General features: G+C 36.4%; 1 protein-coding gene across 4 annotated transcripts in view; it reads right to left on the bottom strand.

Moving 5' to 3' along the window:
* The window catches only part of CCDC91 (coiled-coil domain containing 91), a 160,201-nt gene that overhangs the window by 96,508 nt on the left and 40,784 nt on the right, over positions 1-22,909 (bottom strand). For 3 of the 4 annotated variants that reach the window (XM_064462006.1, XM_064462017.1, XM_064462024.1), the window contains 3 exons: positions 22,164-22,321; positions 19,054-19,221; positions 17,024-17,128 (listed from right to left, as the gene is read on the bottom strand). In XM_064462006.1, coding sequence (XP_064318076.1) covers positions 17,024-17,128; positions 19,054-19,221; positions 22,164-22,321 — 431 coding nt within the window. The remainder of the gene's footprint in view (positions 1-17,023; positions 17,129-19,053; positions 19,222-22,163; positions 22,322-22,909) is intronic. The other variant, XM_064462033.1, reaches the window with a different exon arrangement.

The raw sequence follows: 22,909 nt of genomic DNA, 5'->3' as shown, positions 1-22,909 counted from the left end.
TCTTAAAAGTAAATAGTTGTTGAACTCATACATGAGAGAAGATAGATTGTTGCTTGCAAAGGAGGGAAGCAATACTTGTAAGATAGGAACTAAATTCTGTCATCTCTTTTTGTCTAAGTCTGTGTTTAAGAACTTTGGCTTTATTAGCAAAGATTATCACCACCTTTAGTTGCCTGTCATCAATGAGGTTCCAGTTGTACAGCATTTGTAACAAAAAACCCCCAACAAAAAACCCAAAACCAACCAAACAAAAAGGGCAAATAACCACACCACCCCCCCCACCCCCAAAAAAAAACCAAAACAAAAACCACAAACACTCTCTCATACTTTGGAGCCTTGATACAAGACCTAGACATCTGAAAAGCATTCCCATGTGAAAACTGTAACATGCATTTATTTATTTTTTAACTTGTGAGCTAAAGGAAGGAGATACAAACCAAAGAGATTTCTCTATTTTACTTACTGTGAAACACTGATGTCATTGAACTAAAAGCAAAACTACTTACTCCAGAGGAGAAAAGTTACACTTCTGGGGGGTAGAATATCTAATCAATTAAAAGGATGATATATTTAATCTATTCTCTTTCTCTAAGCAAAGAAGTCTGTTAAATCACCAAAAAAGAAAACCCAACTTTTTTTTGATTTAACCCAGAACACATCAGATGTAACACACTGAAAAACGTCAGCAATAATTGCATTATGTTACTTCTAGGTAACTCAAAGCTATTATAATGTTGGTTGTTTTTTTTTTAATTTAATTTAATTTAAAAACACATAGACCTGCTAGATTTTAAAAACTACAGATCATTACACTATGTCATCTAAAGCATTTTTAAAAATGTTACTATTGTAGAAATTTATCAAAGGCAAATGGATTCATACATATGTTTTCAAAATCCTAAGTCTACAGTGAAAACAACAAAAACAGACATACACCTGTGCTTTTCAAAAGATACTTTAAGCGTAATAAAACGCAAGGTTCTTGATAGTGATGTGGCTGTTTTATTTATTTTACACACTATTTACTTCTCGATCTTGATGATATCAAGACTGAAAAAAAGAAACTGTGAGGAAGATTCTTTGAGAAACAATACCATTTCTTTTATAACAGGAGTCAGTCTTTTTCAAAGCAAAAGAGCAGAGTATTAACTGAAGGATGAAACATGATGTTAGGGACAATGTTAGAAAAAAATACTTAAGTCAAATCTGGCCTTCAGCTGAAACTTTTATTTACTTCAATTGAAGCTGCTCATGGATACGCAATGAACTTTCCCACTATAGAAAGTCTTCAACAAGGTAACAACTGAAAAAAATTTAACATGGATAAAATTTATTTTTTTTCTTCCAGGAGTCTTTCCTTTTCCTATAGCCTCTGAGAACTGCACTCCTGTCCGAGACTTGCACATGCACACCTTTGAGGCAGTGACTGACTTCTCCATTATTGTATCTAACACCTATTCACTCTCTAGGTATTTTTCACTTTGCCATTACATTGTTTCTAGAATAAACTCTTCCCCCTCTCGCGCTCTCCTTCCCTCCAATGATGGTTCTCATCTTTGTAATAATTTTTTTTTTCTGGACAACAGTAATGTTCTCCACAGCTCCCTCCTTTAATCTATTCAATATGCTGCAGTTTAAAAACAAAACAAAATAAAAAACTTAAAAATAAAAACCCCAAACCCACCAAAAAACCCCACCCAAAACCCCACAGAAAAAACCAAAAGCAAGAATAGAGATTAGTGTGTGTGTGTCGTGTCGTTCCCCCCCGCCCCGCAATCAAGAGTAGGATAAAATAACAACAGCAAGAACCCTCCTGTTGCTGAAAAAGTGAGACGTAGAAGCAAAAGGATTCTAATTCAGACACAAATATTACTTCTACTAACACTACAAACTAAGCCGTACATATGCCGCCCCTTTCCAGAGTCCCTCCATTCCTTTCTACAAGCCAGCTGGCAAGGATGCAGAAATAAGCTCATGCTTTCTTTGTTGTACAAGACAAATTAAAATGTAAACAGATTTTAAAAGGCTGTAGCATTAGGGCTGAATCTGATGGAAAGCTTTAGCTGTATTTTAACTTTGTTTGAAACTTTTTGGTATTTTACACTACGTCAGACCTCCCACAATTTGGCTAATCCATATGAGAAAAAACATGATTAAGGCATGTTCTTGTTCTGAGCAACTCCCCTCTTCAGAGGGGCACAAACATTGCTTACAGTAAGATTCTTGGCTAAAATTCTTTTCAAAAAGTGAAAGCAAATCCTGGTGGAATATAGCCTTCCTCAATTGGATGCATCCAGATTTATTAAGCATATGTAAAGGTATTTAAAAGACTGGAGGCCACATTTAAAAACCTAAAGTAGTGCAGCAGAGATTAAAAATAGAAAATATAAAAAAATGAAAAAAATTGTTTCTTACTTAAAAAGTACTATTGTGCAATGGAAGATTCATCAGCTATGGCAGTGGATTGGTATCTGATAAGATAATTTAATTGGTGGTGACAGAATAGGAATGTGCCGAAAGTTTATGAAATATTGCCATAGGAATTGCAACACATCTCAAAGAGCTGCTATTTAATAAATATTCAGTTCTCAAAAGAATATGCAAGACAGACAGTCTTGATGTAAGAAGGGGGGCAAGTGCCACTAGACCCTCATCCATATGAGAACTATCTCATGAAAATGTGAAATATGAGATATTGCCAGACTACTCCTGTAGTCTTTGTTACAGGATAGCTACAATGTCCTTTTTCTCCCTGCATGCAAGATGTCCACTGTATTTTTGGCTGAATGCCATAAAGCCCTGAATAATTTTCCTCAGTTAACACTGTCACCATATTTTAGTATATAATGTTTTATAATAACTGTATTATAAATTTAGTTTATTTATAATTATATATAGCATAATTAATAAATAACAACTATATAGGATACGTAAGACCTGCTTAACCTAGCCTAAAACAATAACATTGACTGTGGTAAACTGATACATGGCTAAAATGAAGCTTCATAAGCAGTGGGTCCAAGTCCCGTTCACTGAAGCAACTTCTCACCACTCCGGCTGCATGCAGCTGCTTTCTGGCTGGTCATCAGGGGATTCTGCACAGGTAATGTAATTCCCAGGTAGCACAGATATGATCACACTTCATCTGAAACCCAGGAATTGTTCTCCTCTAGTAACCAAAACTACATTTCTCTCTATTTACAAGGGGGAAGTTCCTGAATGAAGCAGATCCAATATAAGTGATAACAATATTGAAATATACGCAATAAACATGGCAAGACTCAAGAAGGAAGGAGAGCAAAATCTCCCTAGAAGCTGCTAATTTCATCATAATCTTGTACAGATTTTCCTGTGCTCAAGCCAAAGTGTTTAGCACAACTCACTATTAAAACCGTCAATGAAAATTGCAACTGGTACATAAAAATAAAAAACACGAGGATTAAATATGCCTTAATGAAAACAACATCAAATGTCTTCTAATTACTAAAGTAAATAAATACAAAAATTACACTATCATAGAACTGTAATAATATCCTTTTAGTAGTTTTAAATAGTAGTTATTAAGTAGTACAAAGAGTTGTTTCTGCGTGTTGGGTTTTGGGTTTTTGCTTGTTTGTTTGTTTAAACAAAATATTTCACAAAACAGTGTCACAAAAGCAGGTAACAACCTGAACCATTGCCTGAAATTATGGTTTAGTTCATGAAGATAGAAATGGGAATCTCCTTTTCCCCATCACTAAAAAGAAGGTTCTTCAATCATAAAAATTACTTTTCCAGTTATACAGTTTGAATATAAGCAAGGTCCAGAATATTTTCCATTACTTCTTGCTTCTGAGCTCAAATTATGTTTTTTCCTTCTTAGCTTCACTGAAGTTACCTAGCAGCCTTATTTCAAACTCTCTACCTACCAGATGAATGGTAATTTACTTTTCAATGACATGCTCACTTCCTTCTATCTTCTTATCTCAAAACTCAAGACTATATTCTCAGTCCTTTGAAAACTTAGTGCCGGAACTTGGATTATTCTCCCTACATAAAAAGGAACAACATTAAGTGCAGAATTACTAGCTGAAATTATTCTGTATAGAAAAATATCATAATATATTAAATTCAAAATTGCTCTCAGCTCTTTATCACAGTATCTTGGATTATTTTTCAAGCATTAATCAGACTTTCATTTTCATATTTTAAGTTAAATTCCATTATGGTATTTATTTCTGGAAATTAATGTTGATGATCCTAAACAGTTATTTGCTTGAGGATACTTAAATTGTAATGCATATCTAAAACCAAAATATTGTCTGTCTAGCAATATATTTAAGTAATAGGTTTATTTTTAAGGAATTGCATAGGACTAAAAGTCTGTTTTACATCAACATCCTTCAGGTTTAACAACAGATGTTCTAGTTTTCATTAGTATCAGTTTTCTTTAAGTGATAAAACTTTAGCCAAGAAAATTAAAAAAGAGTTCTCGGTTTAATTACATGATTATTTTAAATGTCACATGCTGTTCTGGACCTTTTAAGACTTTAATGAGGAAAAAAATTATACAAGTCTCAGCAGCAAAACTTGTTTTTGTTGTAAGAACAGTAACAGTGAAGTGGCTAAAAGTAATTAGTTTCACTATGGTTATCTATAAAGAGAATAAAAAATAATCATTGTCAGGATATACCCTAGAAAATTGCTTTGACTTCATAAACACGTATTTTTACTTGAAGAAAAAAAAAACAAGAGATGGAACAGCAGTCTAGTTATGGTGCTATATAATTAGAGCTGACTTTTACCTTCCCTTACCTACTCCATCTCCCAAAGATTATTTAAAGTTTCTCATAATCAGATAGTAGTTTTAAAACCTTGATGATATTAAATTGCTATATTTGTACTCTATTGTGATCACTGCAATAACTAATACTTCATCACTGTAGCTGCTTTCCCAATATTAGGAGCTATATAGAAACGACCTGTTACATGCCTTTGCAGTAGTTTACACTAGTTATTTGTTGAAATTAAGATGCTATGCATTTTGCCTACATATTAGAATTTCGGCAGTTCACTCAAGTAAATCTTAAAGTCATAATGAATAAGGAAGTTTCCAAGTTAACACAGAATGCACTAATAAATTGAACTTTGTCATGTAAGTCACATGAGTTTTTCTTAGTTATGTATTAACCTCCAGTGTATGGATTAGTTAGATTAGAATGCATTCATAGAAATGAAGTGGCAAATAATGCATTTCAACTGATCAAACTGTTCCAATGCCAAGTGCATACTATATATAACCAGTTTAATACAGATTGAAGTTGTAAATGTAAATGTTTTTAAGTAACAGGTTAATTAGGCAATAGTTCATAGTTTATTAATGAACCAGGAACCAAATAAGACAATTTAGCAGTTAAAGGGCAATGAGGGGACAATTCTTCAAAACAGCTCCCAAAATATCATCCTAATACTTGCTACGCATCTTATTTCTCCCAAGTATATGAACATGAAATACAAAAATGCTGTTAAAAGTATTGACTCATTTTGACTAATATTGGCGAAGATCTAGTATTTTGATAGTGAACAATGGTCAAATACTGACAATAATTACACTGTCTCAGATGCCTTACACTGAACACAAAGAGGACTCAAGTGGATCCAGAGACATGGAGTTGCTTTGGTACTGTCCCCAAGATTTTTAAAGAATGTGCACGCCAAGTAACAGATAATCCATCTAGAAGTATTGCCCTAACACTACAATTCTTCAAGTTCTACACTGCATGGGTTTCTTAATTTTGAGTACATTTTGCACATTTCCATTATCCCCGCCCCCCCAAGTAATCCAACAAGATACTATTTCTACAAAATCTACATCAGTGAAAATCTTGATCAGACGAGCTTGGTGGTAAAGAACTCCAATTTATCAGTGTTAAATACATTTGGACATTTCACAGCCATCTCAATTAGAATTTCCATATTAAAAAGAAAAAAAGAAGACTAATCATCCTGAACATGTTCACTGCGAACACACAAATGGGGATGTGCGGTAGCTGTGATGGACTTGTGACACATTGAATGTAAATTAATCAATGCATTCAAATACATCTAGGATACGCTGGCATAAAACAGGTGAGGCCAGTTAGAAAGCAGTCAGGACAGGAATCTTGTTTCCCCCAAAATATTTTTACTTACACACTAGAAAAATGAAAGCAGTCTAAGCACAATTTCTTGCGTACCCTTAAAATCAGAGTGCCAAGGGAGGCACATAACTGTAAGAGAATAAATGCTAGGCACACTATGTGACTGTAACTGAATACTATAGTACAAGACAAGTTAGGCATTCAAAGCTGTTAAGTAACAGCACAATAGCGTAATAAAGGTATATTTGAACACAGCATATGTTTAAGACAAAATTAGCATGGTTAGTCTTACAGCCATTCTTCTAATTAATCATGCTGAAACAAGACCAAATAATTCATTAAAAAATAATGTAAGAGGAAAATGTAAAGGCAAGGGAGCAGAATCTTTTCCTAACAGAAATAAAGAGTTAATTTTCCTCATAATACTGTGGAAAAATAACTTAGAGGAAAGAAGACATCAAAACTGGGGGAAAAAAACAGGCCAAAAGATAAATAGTTCTGAAATTATTAATAAAACAGAGACTTTGAATAAAAATGAGTGTCTGAAAGGGGAGTACGTACAGTAACATTTTAAAAAATTTAAAAGGTAAAGAAATAAACGTGAGGTATCTGGCACACACTTGAAATAGAGGTGGGCAAGGGATTATTGCCACGTCCATAAATACCTTTAAGAGTGCAGCAAAAAGATGCAGTGCTATCTGTGGAAGTGCCTTTTCTGAAATCCCCCATCTTCAGTGTTCCCTAATTTCAAACCCTGCTGTGACCTGTAAAATTTCCTGGAATCTCATTTATAAATTTAGTTGCAAGTACAGTAGATAACTTTTTTCACACCTATTTTTTGTTATTAGCATTCTGTCTCCTCTATGTCTGCACCTAAAACCAACCTAAATATTTTCTTAGAAGATGGTATTTAACAGGATGTAAGTCATATATTAGTTTTGTAAGAAAACATACATTTTCTAGTACTCCAGCCACAAAAAGCACCTACCTCCAGACTTGCTTCCAATCTCCTGCAGCACACCTTTTCCAGAATCATCAATGCACTCTTCTGTAAGGAAAGACCAGGAAGGCAATGACAGGGTGTTGCCTTTTATGTGAGAGAGGAGTTGGAATGCATAGAGCTCTGTTTTGGGGTAAGTGATCAGTCAAGAACTTATGGGTCAGGATTAGCAGGCAGACCAGCACAGCAGATGCTGACACATCTGACTGCCATAGACCAGATGATCTACAAGAAGATGATGGAGATGAGGTGATCTTCAGACAATGGGAAGAAGCCTCAACTTCCCTTGTGAGGACCAGGGCCTGTGAAAGTATTTGCTGGAGAGACAACACAGCAGGGCAACAAGAAATCCAGGAGATTCCTGGGGCACACTGGTAACAACCTCCTAACACAGGTGACTGAGCAGCAGTCTCTGAGGCAATCTGTTGGACCTGATATTTAAAAACATGGAAGGGCTATCTGGGGATGCGACGATCAGTGGCAGCCTGCCTTGGCTGCAGTGACCACGACATGGTGGAGTTCAGGGAAAGGGAAGGAACAGGACAAAAAGCAAGACCACAACACTGGACTTCAGGAGAGAAGACTTTGGTCTCTTTGGGGGTCTGCTTGGAAGAATCTCATGGGATACAACCCTAGAAAGAGGGCTCCAAGAGAGCTGGTTGCTATTCAGGAATTATTTCCTCCATGCTCAAGATTGGTCCATCATGACAAGCAGGAGATTGAGCAAAGGCAGAAGGAGGCCTGCATAGATGAACAAGAAGCTCCTTCACAAAACTTGGTCATAGAAAGGAAGCTGTGGTGGGTTGACCCTGCCTGGATACCAGGTGCCACCAAGCTGCTCTAACCCTCCTTAGCAGGACAGGGCAGGGGGACAAACTGAGATGAGGGAAAAAAACAACATCCCAACACTCATGTGTCAAGATAAAGGCAGTTTAAGAAAAGCAAAAGCAAAGTCCAAGCATGGAAGCAAAAGGAAAACAAAGATTTTATTCTCTACTTCCCATCAGCAGGCAATGTCTAGCCACTTCCTAGGAAGCAGGGCTTCAATATGCATAACAGTTGCTCTAGAAGGCAAATATAAAAAACTAATGTCCCCACCCTTTCTTTTAGCTTTTATTGCTGAGCAGACATCATATGGTATGGAATATCCCTCTGGTCAGTGTGGGTCAGCTGTCCTGGCTGTGTCCCCTCCAAGGTCTTGCCCACCCCAGCCTACTGGTGAGGGGGAGAAACGTTAGACAGACAACCTTGATGCTGTGCAAGCACTGCTCAGCAGCAGCCAAAACACTGGTGTGTTATCAACACCTTTCTAGCTACCAATACAAAGCACAGCATTATAAGGGCTGATCTGGAGAAAATTAACTCCATCTCAGCCAGACCCAATACAGAAACATACAGGAGGTAGAAGCAGCAGCAAGTGACCCAGAAGGAACACAGAGCTGCTTTCCAAGCGTGAAGGGATGGGGTCAGGAAAACTAAAGACTACCTGGTTTTGAATCTGGCTGGGGACATGAAGGGCTACAAGAAAGGACATCACAAGTGTGTTAACAGCTGAAAGAAGTACTGGGGAAAACATGAACCTGCTACTGAGTGGGGCAGGGCCCCGGTGACAAAGGACATGAAAAATACCTTCTTTGCCTCAGTTTTTACTGGTAAGAGTGGCCTTCAGGAATCCCAAGCTCCTAAGACCCCAGGGAAAGCCTGGAGCAAGGAAGACTTAAACCCTCAGTGGAAGATGATCAGGTTACAGAACACTAAAACAAAGTGGTCTTAAACAAGTCCACGGTGCTTTAACAGGGTGTAGCCACGAGCACTGAGGGAGCTGGCTGATGTCATTGTGAGGCCACTCAAAATTATCTTCAAGAGATCATGGCAATCAGGGGAGGTTCCCGAGGACTGGAAGAAAGCAAGTGTCATGCCTGTCCTCAGGAAGGGGCAGAAAGAGGATTTGGGGAACTACAGGCCCATCAGCCTCACCTCAGTCCAAGAAGGTGATGCAGCAACTGATCCTAGAAACCATTTCCAGACACATGAAATACAAGAAGGTGTAAATCAGCATGGATTTACAAATGGAAAATCATGTTTAACATACCTGACGGCTTTCTATGACATGAGTGGTGGATTTGTTTATCTCTACTTCAGCAAGGTTTTTGACATTGTGTCACATAACATCCTTATAGACAAGCTCACAAAGTATGGGTTAGATAAGTGGAAAATGATGAGGTGGACTTCAAACTGGCTGAATTCTTGCATCCAGAGGGTTATGATCAGTAGCAGAAAGTCTACTTGGTGACAAGTAGTGCACCCTATGGGTCGATACTTGAGCCAATACTGTCTCCTCTCTTCCTTAATGACCTGGATGATGGGGCAGAATGCACCCTCAGCAAGTTTGCAGATCACACAAAACTGAGGAGTTGGTGATACACTTGATCACCCTGTCATTCAGCAAGTCCTTGACAGGCTACAAGGAACAAAAGGAAATGCTAAATCCTGCACCTGGGCAGGAATAACCCCGTGCACCAGCACACAATGAGGATCAAACTGCAGGAAACAGTTTTGCAGAGAAGAACCTGTGGGCAATGGCAGACAATTAGTCTACTAGTGTACTAACTATACCACTCAGCTTGGTGTCAACTGCAGACTTGCTGAAGATGTACTCAATCCCCCTATGTCGTTAATGAAGGTATTAAGTAGTATTGGTCCTAGGTATAGACTCTTGAGGGGCAATCACTTATTACTGGTTTCCATTTGGACATCGAGCTGTTGACTGTAACTATTTGGATACAGCCATCCAGCCAATTCCTTATCCAACAGTCCACCCATCAAATCTCTCTCTCCAATTTAGAGGTGAGAATGTTGTGGAAAACTGTATCTAAGAGGTCCCTTCCAACTGCACTGATTCTGTGAATGAAAGAAATGTTTTAGATGGAATTTTTCTACTTTATTATCACAATTATTTTTAGAACAGTATTTTTGAAACTAAGAGCTGATATATAGGGGAAGCAAAGAGCTCACTATGAAGCATCATAGCAAAAATATAACATTGATATAACTATCAAATACTATCAGATGTTTGCTGTGAGTCACTAACCTTTTGACTGATATTTATTAATTGAACAAAGTGGCACTGAGCTTTCATATGTGCTTTACTGCTAATGTAGTAACTACATTACAGTTACTAGTAACTGCAAAAGCAGGAGCCAGTCACAGGCAAAGACTCTGAATCAACTGTAAGTCTCTAGTTTCCATTAAGAAATACATGACATTTTCAAATTTGAGAGATTTATGAAGATTCTTATGTGAAGTAGTTAATCAATTCCCATTTAAAATCCCAGGTAGATTAAAATTGCCTACATTATTTCTAGAGCCCACATGTGGCAAAAATGAAATAGTCATTAAACCGGTTCAACAGTGTGCAAGCATAGAAGTTATGTTTAACCTTCTTCAAAAGTTGAGGAACAAAAATAGGAAAGACAGCAAAAACTGTATGGCATTTTTTGCTGTTTACATGATTCAGAAGTGCCGGTCGTTCCTACAACTCCAGAGCCAGCTCAAGAAGAGAACATCTGTTTCATAACCTATGGTTGAATCCATACTTTCAATCCTCCTTCTCCAATCTGAATTAAAGTTAAAATGAAATTACTTAAAATCTAATAGAAACTGTAGCACAAAACAGGTTACAGATATATTTTTTTTTTGCTACAAACATTCTTATACACTATCATGTTTCAGTAAAGGAAAACAATAGCTTTTCTCTTAAATTCATATAGAGATGTTGGGGGAAAAATTTTTCAGAAGAGAATACATTTCTTTCAATTACCAAGTTCACAGGTTTTTTGTAATAAACACATCAAGGAGTACTTAGCTTGCAAACAGAAGTAAATCTGTCAAGCCCCTGCTTTATCAGTTTCTCTGAAATGGAGATAACCTTTGCAGTCAAAATGACACAAATTTAATTTCAAAGGTGAACTGCAGTTTGAAGAAAGAGCATAATTACTCATGCCGTATTTTATTTTTGGTTCATTATAATGGCAACAGACAAATTCTTGGGTGTTATCTTTCATCACTATCATTTTTTTTTCTCCAAGAGCTATCCCCCCAAATAGAAAAACTGGTCTCTTATCAAAACAGGATAAAGACATATCTGTTTGCATGGGGGTACACTATATTTACTAGAGTATTAACACACAGGCAATATTTCCTCCAGAGAAAGTTATATCTTCCAATACAGAATACAAAATTTATTCATCATATGACCAACTAGCATGAGGAAACATGACCATTTCACCCTGTCACTTCAATGGCAAGTGCTTCCAAAAGCTTGTTTTGCTAGATATCCAACTGCAAGATTGCTTCTCGAAATTACTTCAGGAAATGAATGTTCATGCAAGGCCAGAATTGCTTATGTACATTATAAGCAAAACACAGGAGTCTTCCATAACAGGAAGCTTTCTCTCTGGGATCATCTGTGTTCATCCCAAATATGCAAACTTTGTCACTTTCCTATTGTCAACATGAACAGGCCTATTTTTCAAGGAAGATGTTCATTTCAGATTTCCCTCATGTCCTCAGGTTTCAGCCACTGAGACTTCCCACAATATAGACAGCTGATGGCTTACATATCAAAACCAAAATGGAGGCTGGGGAAGTTAGAAAGCCCAGTTGTTGTTCTCTCAAATGCTAGGATGTACCCGTGTTAAAGGCAAAACTATACTCCCCAGTTGTCAACACTGGATAAGAACACTGGATAAGAGGTGAAGGTAGATGGAAGGCACAGAAGGGCTGAGTTTACCCATTAGGTAAGAAAGGTCAGGAACTAGTAGGGAAACAGAAGGAGGAGTAAAAACAGACAGAGGAGGGGGCAAAAATCCAGTAATGCAGGGAACTGGGAAGGAAAAGGTGCCTTAGGAAAGGCGCAAACCAGAGGAGTTACCCCTAACTCACAGTCATCTGTGCCCTATGCACACCAGCCATTCTGTGTCCTGATTAGAGCCACATGGCATCACCATTACAGGACAAGGTCCCTTAGAAGAAGTACTAGTCCTTGGACAAGATCGTATTAGGAGTAGTGAGGATGGGTGATTTCTGTGATTAACTTTCCACTCCACAATCCCTATTAGTACCTTCTATTCACCACAGAACCCTTCTCAGCAACCAACATCCCTACTTACTTCTGGAACATCTTCTGTCACGACTGCAAAACTGAATTTTGCTATCATCAAGACAAAATTAGTTACCTTGTTTCTTGTTCTTGGAATTGAAAAAAAATGTAATGCCAACTCAGAGAAATTCTTTTCATTAGATGAAGTTTAGCATTTAACCACTGGAGCTAGTATTTACTTATTCAGCCATTTCTTTTATTAACATGGAGATACTATGACTTTGAATCTGAAATAAAAGATTTTAAAATACATTATGAACTATTATGAGGCTTAATTCAATTCTGAGAGCTAGAAACTCCATGAACTCATCACGGTGGCACACCACATGATGTGGTGGACACATCATTTTAAATACGAAAAGAAAGAGGAAAAAAATCAAAAGGGTCCATACACATAAAATCAGGCATCATCATATTAAGCCACATTATTTAATACTCCTTTTTCAACACCTTCTGAATACAAGCAAATTTTTACATGTAATAGGTGCGATTTTTGAGATTCATATGTTCAGTCCTAAATTGTAAGTACATCAAAATCACTGTTTGTACAATTCTACTTAACAGTAAAATTGTACGATGAATCTAGCATTAACATAAAGTTAATTCTTATATACCTCACAAAGTATTTTAAAGTTTTGAAGCATCACCTCCAAAAACAAGGAGACAGACACAACAAAGTATGCACTCTATTTTATATGAATGTGTGCCAGGTATGCATCCGTTGTATAAAAAAACCCTAAAATTAACACACATATTAATCAGAATAAAAATAAACTCATCCCTCAGAACTGGAGGGAAGAAACTAGCCCAAAACCTCAAGTTTACCTTTTTCTGTGTTTACTCAACTGCACATACAGTCTTTTCATCATATTTTGAAGCTTTATAATTTAATGTGACATTTGCATAGGTGCTCAAATGAAAAATTCCCCAAACATCAACAGTTACAGAAATATATAAATGAAACAACTTCACCACCAGCCACGATTGTACTTAGGTTACCATGCCATTTAATCCCAGCTAGGTGTTACTGCACGGCCTAAAGAATTTTCCCTGGATCATTAGGTACTGATCTGTCAATGTTTTCTTCAGTATAAGCTTCCTCTCTTACCTTTCTAAAACATCATTTAAACAGGGAGTCTATCTGACCTGCATTTTTTACACACAAAAATTAATTGAAAATTAAATTATAGTATTAAGCCAATTAGTTTTTAATAATGACTTTTTGCAACAACAGGAATATCACTAAATAAAATAAGCATATTGAAGTAACTTTTCAATAAAAAATTAAAAGACATGCCCCCAAAAAAAGGCCCAACAGAAACAAAGGATTCCAAAAGAAAACATTTCTGGTGCTTTCAAGACAACTATAGATTTGTTAAGGTAGAAGAATAGATGTCAGTTGCCAAAAGCAAAAAAAAAGAATCAATTTCAAAAAGAAAGATTGCACCACATCAACTATATTGTTCTTTAAAAAATAAAACCCAACCTGCTTAACTTCTAGAAAGGGGTGGTGGTAAGGGGGGGAATTTGTATAACCACAACTAGAATTCTCTAGCAGCAACACAGTATTCGAAGTGTGACCTGTGGGGTAAATCAAAGAAATAGCAGGGGAAAACTGTGATCCAGTTCTTAGTGAATCATCAAAACTAGTTGTCTGTAGATAGACCAACCATCAGAAGTCTTATCAGGTAAACAATCTGTCCAAAGAATTAAGTTCCTACTCAGAGTGCTAGAACCCAGGCACTATTTTCCCCTCTCAAATTAAATGTTCCCTCCCTGATTTGCAAATAAGAGAACCTCACCTACTAAACAGGAGTATTAATTTCACTATTGTTTTTTAACTATATTACAAATTGGGGTTTGGTAGTTTTGAAATGCAGCATTTGTTCAAGTCTACAACATATTGCAATGGGGCTGCAGCAAAATTTTAGATTTATAGGCTTAAAATGGCCACTAATTCTGCATTATAGTCAAAAACATGTATTACCTACTAGCACTAAATGTCTTGAAAATATGCAGCACCTCACGTTTAGAGGAGAGTGGAGGTGTTAAAAAGTTGAGATTAATATATACATGTGACTATATGATCAAAAAAGGGAAAAAATAAGACTGACATGCCAACAAAAAACCCAACTTTTCAGTTGCAACACTGCACACAAGTCAAGAACACTAAAATTACACTTCCCACAGCAATTTTAACTCAGCTACATTTTTTATGCAAAGAAATTAGAATTACAGTATGTTATTTTGCCTCGTAAATACTACAAACTCTAAAGCAGGAATGTGGGAATCATAACTCTAATTTTACCAGCGTGTATGATTTCAAGATCTCAAAGAGACCATTGTATTAAATACCCAAACAACTCTATAATACTAGTTAATAGCATTTTGTTTATTCTACTTATGAACCCACTGCTTCCCCTTTACTGTCTCTGGTTGTGGTAGCAACAGATGGAAAGAACCTTAATGTTCTTAATGCTACATGCGTACTACACAAACTGTTCAATCTTGATTTTTTTAAGTTATTTAGATGAAACAGAACTTTTTACTTTTCTCTTTTACACAAGCATAAATGTGGCAACACTCCACTGTCACCCATTGGTTAAATGCTAACACGATACCAAAGGCTTGGAATTGTGTCCCTCACCCTGATTAGGAGCAGTGATTGTCACTCCACTTCAACCCTTCCATTTTCAATACTATCAAATTAAGTACAAGTCTTTTTTCACACCTACGATGACAGATGTTTGTGACTAGTCCAGAGCACAATTCACTTCATCAGCATGCTAACCCAACTCAGAAAACATTTGCAATATGTTTTGTTCCTATCTTGTCTTTCAAAATATTTTTTTAATATTTAAAAAAATCTGAAAGCATATTTTATTGAAACAATCTTGCGACGGCAAAACTGCGGTAACGTAACTGTCACCCTTGACTGAGGCAAAAATGAATAGGAAAAGGTAAAAAGAATTACTGGCTTTGTTGACAAAAGTTAATGAAATCTTCTCTCAGAACTAAGAACAATAACTTCGAAAAAAAATAAAACAGTCTAATCTAAATATCACCTTGTTAAAGATCTGAATGCCTCTATTACCTCCAAACCAGCTTCTGATAATTCCCTGTATCACAAGTGCCAGAATTCAGTTAATTAGTAAATACCAAGGCCCATGAAATAATGCACATTCATGTAAAAAGCAGTTAGAACCATCTCCTGAGGCATTTGTTTTACATATTATACTCAAATATTAACATAGAAATTTCATTTAAAAGGAATTAAGTCAATGCACGCCTACAGCTTAGGGTGCCAGAATCAGTTCAGCTGGAAGTGTTATTCTGAGAGTTCCCGAAGCTATGCCAGAGTCACCCTATAGTCTGCTTTTAAGCTTTTCAAGTCAACCACACTAACAACCAGCTCTTTCTACCGGAAAAAGAAATGCTAGTGAGACAGACATCTGTGCTGTGTAGCTGCCAGATTTACTCAGTGTGTAGCTACAGGTGTTGACCCTAGTGTTGTAGCAGCCAAAGGAGGGAGACAAAAGGAATTGGCAAAGGTATACTACTAACAGGAGGCATCCAATATTCAAGTTTTATGAAAGTCATTGTAACTGTCAGCTTTTAGAAGCATGACTCCCTTTTCTTCTCTGATTTGATTCTGGCTATATCCAGAAGATAACAGGAGGAAGTGCATGAGTTTTTCCACAAAGTAAGTTAAACATTATGACCCCTTCATTGCCATTCTTGGAAATTGTAGTACCTGACTCAAAGAGGTCTGATACTTGCAAAGCTCAGTAACATTTCCACTACTTAAATACTTCTGCTTGAATAACATCATGAAAGTATTAAAAAATAAAATCCACTAATTCTATTGTCAAGAGTTTATGATGATCAATAACTTTAGCTAGTTCCATAAATCACGAGGTTTTTAAGCAAAACTTATTTTTATAACATAGCTAAGCAAACATTTCTTTCATTGAGTAGGGTGTTACACACAAACAAGAAAAAAAATTTAGTTGATTATATTACCATAAGTTGTAGGAAGCAGTGCAGCCAGGAAATCAACACAAATTACTACAGCAACCCTTGTGTACAAAGGGGAAACAATGCAGTAGCTACTTAAAAGCTACCCACAGCAGCAAAAAAAAAAATTAAGTGAAGCTGAATTACCAGCAAGAAAATTTTGAAATGCCCTAAGTCTATAATATTTAGTTTGTCCTGCTACAACACTGGAAGAAGACTGAAAACTTCAACAAAAAATTGTCTTCTGTGTGAGACTTCACACTTATTTAATGAATGATGTTGAATTTTGTAATGGAAGCAATTTTAATTCCATTGTCTGGCACCTAATTATACTTTACAGATTTTTATTATGCAACACAAACTACTCCATATTCAAGTAAGCTAACACTTTACACATAATTGGCCATAGCTTCTCTAGAACATGCCACGTCATACTGTTAAACACACATCTACTGTGCAAAGTGTTTTTCTTTTAATTTGTTCTATGAAACATCATAATAAGGATGAGAGATCCAAGTTACAATAATGTACTTACACAAGTGGCTACCAAACCTATATCCCTTCTAGTGTTAAAAGTCAGGCTCTGATTTCAAGACCTTAAAAATTCTTTATATTCAAAAGGCTTTGGAACAGGCTTATAGATACTTAGAGTATTCATTGCACATAAATATACTCTACACAAAACCATCCTGGAAAAAAAGCAAGCTACTACAAGAAAGAAATTACCTGGAGTGTCTTGTAATGATCTTGATGTGAAATTACTTTTTCTTTTTTTCCCTTCAAGAAATCCATTTCTAGAATACTATGTTTTTCCAGTAAATATTCTAATTCCTAAAGTTTACAAAATAAAATATGTGAAGTTAAACATTTGCAAATTGGGAAAATACAGATTCAGTTACTCATTCCAACTGGTTTCATTTCTGACGACTATGACATTTGCTATCATAATATAGACAGAGATAAAGAGTTGTGCAAGAAAACTCTGATTGCAGTCCTTAAATTGAGACAGTATTTTTGAGAAGTATAAGGTATTTAAAATCAAAGGCATGTCCTATGAGAAGCGGCTAATGTCACTGAGTCTGTCTAGCTGGAGGAAAGGAGGCTGAGGGGCAACCTCATTTCTCTCTCCAGCTTCCTGAGGAGGGGAAATGGAGAGAGAGGTGCTGACCTCAGGACGCATGGGAATGACTCAAATCTGCACCTGGGGAGGTTCAGCCTTGACATTAGGAGGCATTTCTTTACCAAGAGGGTGGTCAAACCCTGGAACAGGCTTCCTAGAGAAGTGGTTGATGCCCCAATGCCTGTCAGTGTTTAAGAGGCATTTGGACAATGCCCTTAATAATTTGCTTTAATTTTTGGTCAGCCCTAAAACTCAGGCTGTTGGACCAGATGATTGTTGTAGGTCCCTTCCAAATGGAGCTATTCTATTCTAATTATTTCCATATTTTTAATAGTTTGTTCTGCCTTTCTGCATTTGTAAAGCAGCATATTAAATGTACTTTTAGAAAGTGGTTTCACTAAAGAAACAGAAATCCTTTTACATACACCTCTAATGATCTCTACCTACATAAATAAATATAGTTTTAAAATATTCTGTGATCTTGCAGAGAGCCAGCCTAGAAGCCTGCCCAACAAGAACCAATAGACAGGAAGGAGAATGACACTACTGACAATAAACTTCAAAATTATTTGTTACACAAAGAGCTAAAGATTTTTATTTTTGATTAATGCAGCTGTTGCTCCTACCAAACTGATTCCCACTATACATTAGCTGTTGGCACCCTTTCAGTTGCTCTAGAACAACTATTTCTTCAGCAATGCAGGAAGCCAGCGTAGAAACAAATGACCTGCCAGATCACTCTACAGCTATTCAAGCAAAGGCACAACTGAGAGGGTCATGAGGAGGACAGAAAAAACAGGTCTGCTTAGTCCAATCCTGCTTTTGGATGAAATAATAAAAACAGTTCTTGAGATTCAATGTCTTTGATTCAACTGTAGAGACAAACTGGTTGTGCAACACTTCTTCAATTCAGGGCCTAGATCTCAACCTATCTTCTCTTATAGGCTGCAATCATGCTTCCCTTCCAGCCCTCCTCTATACACTTAATCCCTAGCAAAATCAATCCATTCCAGACCTCCTCATCTTTGGCTCTAGTTACTCATCCTCATTTTCATTTCCAGCAAGCCATTTCCTTTTTCCCTAGCACACCTTGATAGCTACCAAGGAACAGTATTAAGAATAGCAGAAATTAAACTTAGTGTCTCATGCCTTAGTGACCTTTTGCTGCTCAGACACAAATACAGGCATAGGTCTGCTTGGTACTTTATCATATTCAGGTCAGAAGGAAAGAAGGAATAGGAAGAATTTAGTTTCTAGAGCTCCCAGGAAAAAAAAAGTGTTATGTATTATGTTCATAAAGACAGCCAAAGGCACTTTGAACTTCAGTGACTACACACTCACAACCAAAACATGGGGGAACCACTATACCTTCTAATGACACGGCTCCATGCTAAGAAAACTTGTCTTTTTTTTTTCCCCCCTCCAGGAAATATTTTCCCCCCGAAACTTTAGAAAAATTCAGCCTAAAATAGACACAAGACATGAAAAAAAGCAATGTATTTTGGTTAAATTTGGCCAATTTCTCTGGAATTTGGCTAATTTCTATTAAAAAAATGCATTGCAAATCTCTGCCAGCTCTGACTATATATAAATCCTCTATAAATGCCAAACATTGTCATTAAAAAACTATTCATACCTTTTCAATTTTTAATTTTTCTTCTTCAGCAGTGCAAGGCTTGGTTTCTAGGTTTGCAACAGCTTGTTGAAGGTAGCTCTTTGGTTCACTTGTTCTCTTTGTCTCAGCATCAACCAAAGCTTTGTCTTCAATTACATTCAAAGAGGCAACTGGAATATCTGCTTGAATCTAATTCATACGAGAAACAGAACACTAAAAGGAAATGGCAACAGGAACTTAACATTCCAGTCAAGTCAAATTTCATTTCCAGATGACATTACAGAACCTAAGAACTGTAAATACTAATGTTACTTTTTTTGAAACCACACTCTCCTATGTAGGATGTGCTAGCCAAAAAGAAAGTTCCAACAATGGAACAGTAGCTAGTAATTCTAGATGGATTCACATCAATCCTTCTGATCTCCTCCACTGCTTTTCAAGAATACTTTAGAAGTCTTTAAGAAGGATGGCACAGATACCTCAGTTTCCCATGAGGTCAAAATATTCAAAAGATGTGAAAAGAGACAGAAGTGAAACTGAATCATCTGTCTCAAAGCATCAGGCTTACAGGGAAATAAACTCTCCTTGGATGAGTCATTCCACGTTTTCACCCAATGCAGAATGCAAAGAGTAGCCATGGAAAGGGAGTACAAATTTTTTGTGCTAAAATAAGTATCTCATCTTGAGGCTAGACCAACTGAGTAAGAGTAATTGGGACAAGTCTGCAACATTCAGTGAATGCTAGTGCAGTGAACTGTAGAAGTACGAAGAGTGAAACAGAGGCTCACAACCTGAGTTAGACACAACCCACAACAGATTAAACACTGATAATAATCCCATATTTTTGGAAAAGTACAAAAATAAATTAGGTGAGGTTTAAAATATTTTGTGGCATAATTAACAAAAGCCAAAGTGATTTTTTTCCTTCTTTCAAAATGAAAAAAAAAAGAAGAGGCAAACACTTGCTTATATGGCAGCAAAGGAATTTCAAAGGAAAAGCTGGTAAATGAATTTCAACTGCCACATTTTCAACAATTTGAAAGCCAAGAGCACTTGAGATTTGGGGATGGGTGGTGAAAGAAACTTCTCAATGTGTTTATTGAGAGGTTTGACTGATCTGATTTAATCCATTCCCTTAACTTTTATTCCAAACAGACACTCAGTAATATATTGACTTTTCAATAAATAAGTATCTCTCATAGGATTCAAAGACAGAAACAAACAAAAATAGCTGAGATCTTGACTATACATGGATACATAAAATCCAGTAAACAAAACAGCCAGAAAGAAAACTGCAGTCGATGCGCTGAATTCCCCTTCTGTCAGAAGCTTAGACAACCTTGATGTGCTAATTCTACTTCTAAGTATTACTCAAGATTAGATTCTGGGACTGCCAAAAACTGTGATGCTGGAACCTGAAAAGTTGAAGTTTTTTTAACATGAAACCTCAAGAAGCTCTGGAGGCACAATTATAGAAGAATATGGTTCTCCTAACATCCTCCTCTAACAGGTGTAAGAATTTTTTATTTTAGTTTTATGCCCACCATTTTCCTTTATCTTTATCCAAAAGTGCAAAGTCTGACCTCCATTCCAAAACAATGTTAAAGGACTTCTTCTCAACACCCCTTCTTGCTAACATATTCTTTACTTTGTATTATTTCCTGCATTAAAAATAGAGTTTATGGAACCATGGGTCTGCCAGTAGCTGACCAGAACAAGACAAGGAAGACTGAAACATGGCTACAACTCGAATTTGCACATATAATTATTCAGAAGTAACAAAGTATATTTCTTATTTTTAGTAAGATTACCTAACAAATGACATCAGTTATAAAAGAAAAAAGAAAACAGAGTCCCCTCTCTCAAAAAAAATAAACCAAACAAAAAACCAAAACGCCCACAACACAACTTTGCACCTGGGCACTTCTCTTGACTTTTCATAGGCTTTCCCCAGAACGTTAGATTGGGAACAAATACAAAACAGGAACTAATTCCTTACTAAGACTGAACTATTGCAGCTGTACTAGCTGCAGTCTTTCTGGAAGTGTGAACATACAGATGCTGCTCAAAGAAAAAAAACAATAAGAGCCAGTTTAACCAAAACAAGTATTTTGTCCAAGTTGTTTAAATAGCTCTAGATAAATACTTTTAAATGGTCAGATTATGGAAATCTGACTTAATGAAATTCATCTTTCAACATGACTGGCCCTAGAACTTGATGAGACTACCTGAAGAATAATAAACCAGGTAAGTGCTGGAAACAGGAGGGTCACTAACTAGCCCAAAATATTGATTGGTTCAGAGGAAGACAAGAGCACTTTCTAATTCAAGTACAAACTACTACATGTCCTGAAACAAGGAACTTTACAATCAATAAACTTGTTCAAATAGGTGTCACTGCAATCAATGGCAATCAAAATTCACTTGGGAGGGTAAATCTATTTAATTCTTGCCCATCGCAATCTTGCATTCTTGTGCTAATCTCCAGGCAGAAATTCTTTTCCCTTTCTTGCTCACCTAATTGTTTAGTTAAAAACCAAACACTTTCACACCTGAAAAAGAAGCTAAAGATCAGTTCTCAGCAGTACTGTAGCCACAAGGAGAGTTTGAGATCACATAACCAGGACTGCATCAGATCACAAAAACAAATTTAAGCTTTAAAAGTAATAGGGAAAAAACCTAAAGTAAAATAAAAAATAAACCTGAAATTTAATTAAGTAAAAATTAAATGTTAATTCTCTAACCCTAAAACCACCTGAGAAAACATACAAGTATGACATATGTACATCCATAGTCCTTACAGCTTTAATAACACTTTTTTTTTTAAGAATCTTCCTGCTATTGTTTCCTACTTTCATGCCTAGCACTAGCAGCATGCCTTTAACTTTTAATAACTCTTTAACACACTTATCACTTTTGCAGTCCTTACCAAAGTAGTATGGTGTCCCCCAGTTAAAGGATTTAAACATAATTTTAAAATTATTTTACTTCAAAGTCTGTATCACAGAAATCCAAGGACCACATTTTGCTCTTAAAAGGCAATTCGACCTATATTTACACAGAAAAGATACAGTGCTAAGATATTTAATACATTACGTTCCCATACTGAAACACAAAAATTGTGGTTTTACCTGTTCTTCAAGAACAGCTGGGTTTATAACACTGTTCGTTGTTTGAATAGCTGTTGCCACGTTATCACTTGATAAAGTGAATGACTCAGAAGGAACCAGGCAGGAAGAAGGCACAGAGTGATCCAGAAGAACATCAGGAGATACATGAACTTCAGATACTAATGCAAGAAATAAAAACAGAAAACACACACACAACATGAAGCAGCATTCAGAACTTAATTCTGTTTCTGAAATCTATACCTAGCAAAACCCATCACATAGCAACAAGTATAGTCATACTAATGTACGGTTATGTAACTCTTACAATCTAATTGCACTGAAGAATAATTCCATACAAAGGCCCTGTATTTTTGAGTACTATGAACTTATGGATATTCAAAATTGTAGTCACACTAAATTTAGACTTGTAACTTAATGAGAGATTTCACAAGACTACTGCCATCAAAAGCAGCAGGTTTAACTTTTGCCTCTTTCCACTCACATAACTTTTCAGCTTCAGCATGATCTTTAGTCAGTTTAAATCAACTGTAAAACCATAAGTCCTGATTTTGGGTGGGATAGAGTTAATTTTCTTCACAGTAGCTAGTATGGGGCTATGTTTTGGATCTGTGCTGAAAACACGATGTTAATAATGCAGAGATGTTTTAGTTGTTCTTAAGCAGTGCTTACACTAGGTCAAGGACTTTTTAAGCTTCCCATGCTCTGCCAGGTACACAAGAATTTGGGAGGAGGCACAGCTGGGACAG

The sequence above is a fragment of the Phalacrocorax carbo genome, chromosome 1 (genome assembly GCF_963921805.1).
Source record: "Phalacrocorax carbo chromosome 1, bPhaCar2.1, whole genome shotgun sequence".
NCBI classification, from domain to species: Eukaryota; Metazoa; Chordata; class Aves; order Suliformes; family Phalacrocoracidae; genus Phalacrocorax; species Phalacrocorax carbo.
The sequence above is the reverse complement of the archived record's forward strand: the minus strand, read 5'-3'. Positions and strand labels throughout refer to the sequence as shown.